The 3,399-nt window shown below is 35.2% G+C and overlaps 1 protein-coding gene across 1 annotated transcript; it reads left to right on the forward strand.

The window, feature by feature from the left end:
* The first annotated feature begins 282 nt into the window (after positions 1-282).
* On the forward strand, positions 283-1,663 carry LOC100160947 (zinc finger protein 512B-like). The gene is given in 2 exon segments (NM_001326631.1): positions 283-330; positions 440-1,663. Coding segments are annotated over 2 exon segments (1,023 nt in total). The 5' UTR covers positions 283-321; the 3' UTR covers positions 1,454-1,663.
* Positions 1,664-3,399: the final 1,736 nt, after the last annotated feature.

The raw sequence follows: 3,399 nt of genomic DNA on the forward strand, positions 1-3,399 counted from the left end.
ACGACAACCATGGGATGCGATAATAATAATAATAATATTACAGATTTTGTCATTCGCGACGAGCAACTCGTCTATATATTTATACCGCCACACTCATAATATAACTATATAGTTGCTCGCAGCTATATAATATATAGGTAATATTATTATATACATAAAATGACACAATAAACCAGTACGGGTTCACCTGACTCGATACATCACTTCAAACAACGCGATTGGGAGGGTGGTACGCTTATCTGGAGACTTGTATATATAGTCCACCGATCGTGTCCAACAATCATCATTCTTCGAGATCGATTCCAACAATCAACACTCAACATGAAATTCGTAAGTACAACGATAAAAATTTGCAATGGCTAGTCCACCAGTTAACTTATAATATTCTAAAATAATTTGAAGTATAATTTTAAACGTTTGCGACTCTCTGTGTTTACAGGCAACAGCTCTAGTCACTTTGGCGGTCGTAGCCCTCGTCCGGGCCGATGCGTCCAGCGCCGACAAGAAGACAACGAAACACGAAAAGAGAAGTTTGGGCGGTTACGGGTCTGGATTAGGACTTTCCGGTCTCGGCTACAGCTCTGGACTCAGCTATGGCTCCGGTCTCGGCTACAGCTCCGGTCTTGGCTACAGCTCCGGTCTTGGCTACAGCTCCGGTCTTGGCTATGGATCCGGTCTGGGCTACAGCTCCGGTTTGAAATACGGCTCCGGGTTGGGCTATAGCTCAGGTCTTGGATACGGTTCCGGTCTGAGCTCCGGCTACGGTCTGGGATACGGTTCCGGTCTTGGCTACGGTTCTGGTCTAGGATACTCCGCTGCCGCCGCTCCCGCACCAACAACCGGCCCCATTGTTCCAATCTCCAAGGAAGTGCACATCATCAACCGACATGCCCAACCAGTGTCCGCCCCATACCCAGTGCCAGTAACCCATGACGTACCAGTACCCGTGCCACACGCAGTGCCCTACCCGGTCGACAAACCATACCCAGTCCATGTGCCAGCCCCGTATCCAGTTCCAGTCGAAAGGCCTGTCCCGTACGCAGTCGACAGACCTGTTCCCCATCCAGTGCCATCACCTTACCCAGTCCCAGTTGTCCGTGACGTACCAGTTCCAGTGTCCAAGCCGTACGCAGTACCAGTAGTCAAACAAGTTCCCGTACCAGTGGCCACTCCAGTTGTCGTGCCTGCCGTCCACCACTCTGCACCATTGATCTCTTCCAGCTACAGCGCCGGACTTGAATCATCTGCAATTGGATACGGTTCTGGTTACGGTTCCAGCTACGGTTCCGGATACGCTTCCAGCTACGGTTCCGGTTACGGACTCGGATCTTCTGCCATCGGTTACGGTGCATCTTCGTACGGTTCCGGTAGCCTGTACAGCGGATCTTTGGGATACAGCAGTGGTCTGTCTTCATATGGACACGGCGCCCACAGTTTCGATTACAAGAAATAAAACACTCGAATGATCGATCTAGCCTATTTTGCAGCACTACACTGCATTGACGAAGAGTATACTTAGGATTTATATTGTACCGTGTATATTGTGTATACACATATTATGTTCTTAGACAATTATTACAATTTTGTTTATATGTATTTTCAAATTTGTTAATAACCGATAGTTATTGACTGAAATTAAATAATAAATGTTTTTATTATATTATATACTTGTTTGATTTTCAAAATATAATTTTTACTCCCAATACTTATTGGGACTATTTGACAATATATATATATATATATATATATATATAATATTTATCATCTCATCTAGTTCTAATAAAATACACACAATTATGTATTCAAAATACCATAGCCTCTACACAAATCTTAACATTTATAAAATTAAAAACATTGTGTTTCACGTATCAATGAATATTCGATATTTATTCGAGATAATATTTTAACAACCACAGCAATTATAATAGGATAATAAAACATACTATTTTAATACTATGATACTAAAAAATAAAGATAACATATTAAAGTAACTAAATTAAATATGACATCAGCGTATGAAATTTTAAAAAATCTTCATCAATATAAATTGTCCTAAGATTGTAATAAACTGATAGGTAATATTGAACGAATCTTTTGGCAATTATGTATTTAATTTTAATTTTTAATATATACGTGGCCAACTTCTATATTATTATAAGAATAATATGATTATAAACGATCGTATATATTTATATTATAATTTTAAATATAATATGAAATAAATATTATATTCTATGACATGCCAACTAAAAATTAAATAAAACATAAGATATTATTGGGATCCAGAAATTTTTTTCGCTTCGAATGTTCGTTTGTGTCAACGCAAAAACAAATAGTGAAAAATCAACATTGAAGTAAAACGTTTTCGGCGGTCTGGATGTTGACCTCGGGCCACCTATTGCTGATCACTGCTATAGAGTTTAGTTTGTAGGAAATACAGTGTATAGGTACATCAGGATTTAGGTCTTAGATTCTGGCGATTTTATTATCATCATGAAACAATCAATGGTTTTTTTGATGTATGTGAATAAAAACATTAATATAATTTTTGAAAATTTTGTTTTTAATATTAATGCTTTTATAGACTTAACAAAAAGTTTGAGATAAATGTATAATACCGTATATATTATAGTTAATAAAATTGATAATTATTATTGTATAATTATAAGTACTCAAAGTACAATAATAATATGAAACAAGTGGGTGACGCTCTGGGCTGTTCAGTAAGATTTTAGACAAGTCACTGCAGTAACTGTACCTAATAGATGTGTTAAATATAAAATAATAAACCAATGATGCACAATCTGTGTACACGACAAACGATTCTGAGTAAAGATGATCTGCTTATATAACTGAATGTATTTTATGATATTATTGTGATTAAAATAAATCATTTTATTATTAGGTGTTAGTACATTAGAAGGTTAAATTCATATTTTCCAAAAAATTAGCATTTTAAAAATGTCATGAGTGAAATATGAGTGTATAAAATATAATCATAATATACTTTATATGACTCAAGTACCCACTAATAATATTTTTAAATTACTACCTACAAAATGACTAAAATAGTTATTCTTCGTTTAAATATATAATTTCGTCAACATTTAAACTAAAAATATCTAAAAAAAAAAACTGTGTTTATATATTTGTTTTTAGATTTTTTGGTTACAATATAAACTATTTATGAAAATACTTGTTTTAAATTGTCAAGCTACTAGTAACTAGTTACTGTCTAGCTTTGCATTTAGTGTCATACTGTCGTATACTACTTATATTTATGTGAGCTTTTGATATTTATAATAATGACATCTTCTTTCTTCGTTTAGTTTGTTTTCTAGTTCAATTTCTGAAATAAAACAAATTATCAATAACCGCGAATGATCAAACGATCATAAG

Source organism: Acyrthosiphon pisum, chromosome A1 (genome assembly GCF_005508785.2).
Source record: "Acyrthosiphon pisum isolate AL4f chromosome A1, pea_aphid_22Mar2018_4r6ur, whole genome shotgun sequence".
NCBI classification, from domain to species: Eukaryota; Metazoa; Arthropoda; class Insecta; order Hemiptera; family Aphididae; genus Acyrthosiphon; species Acyrthosiphon pisum.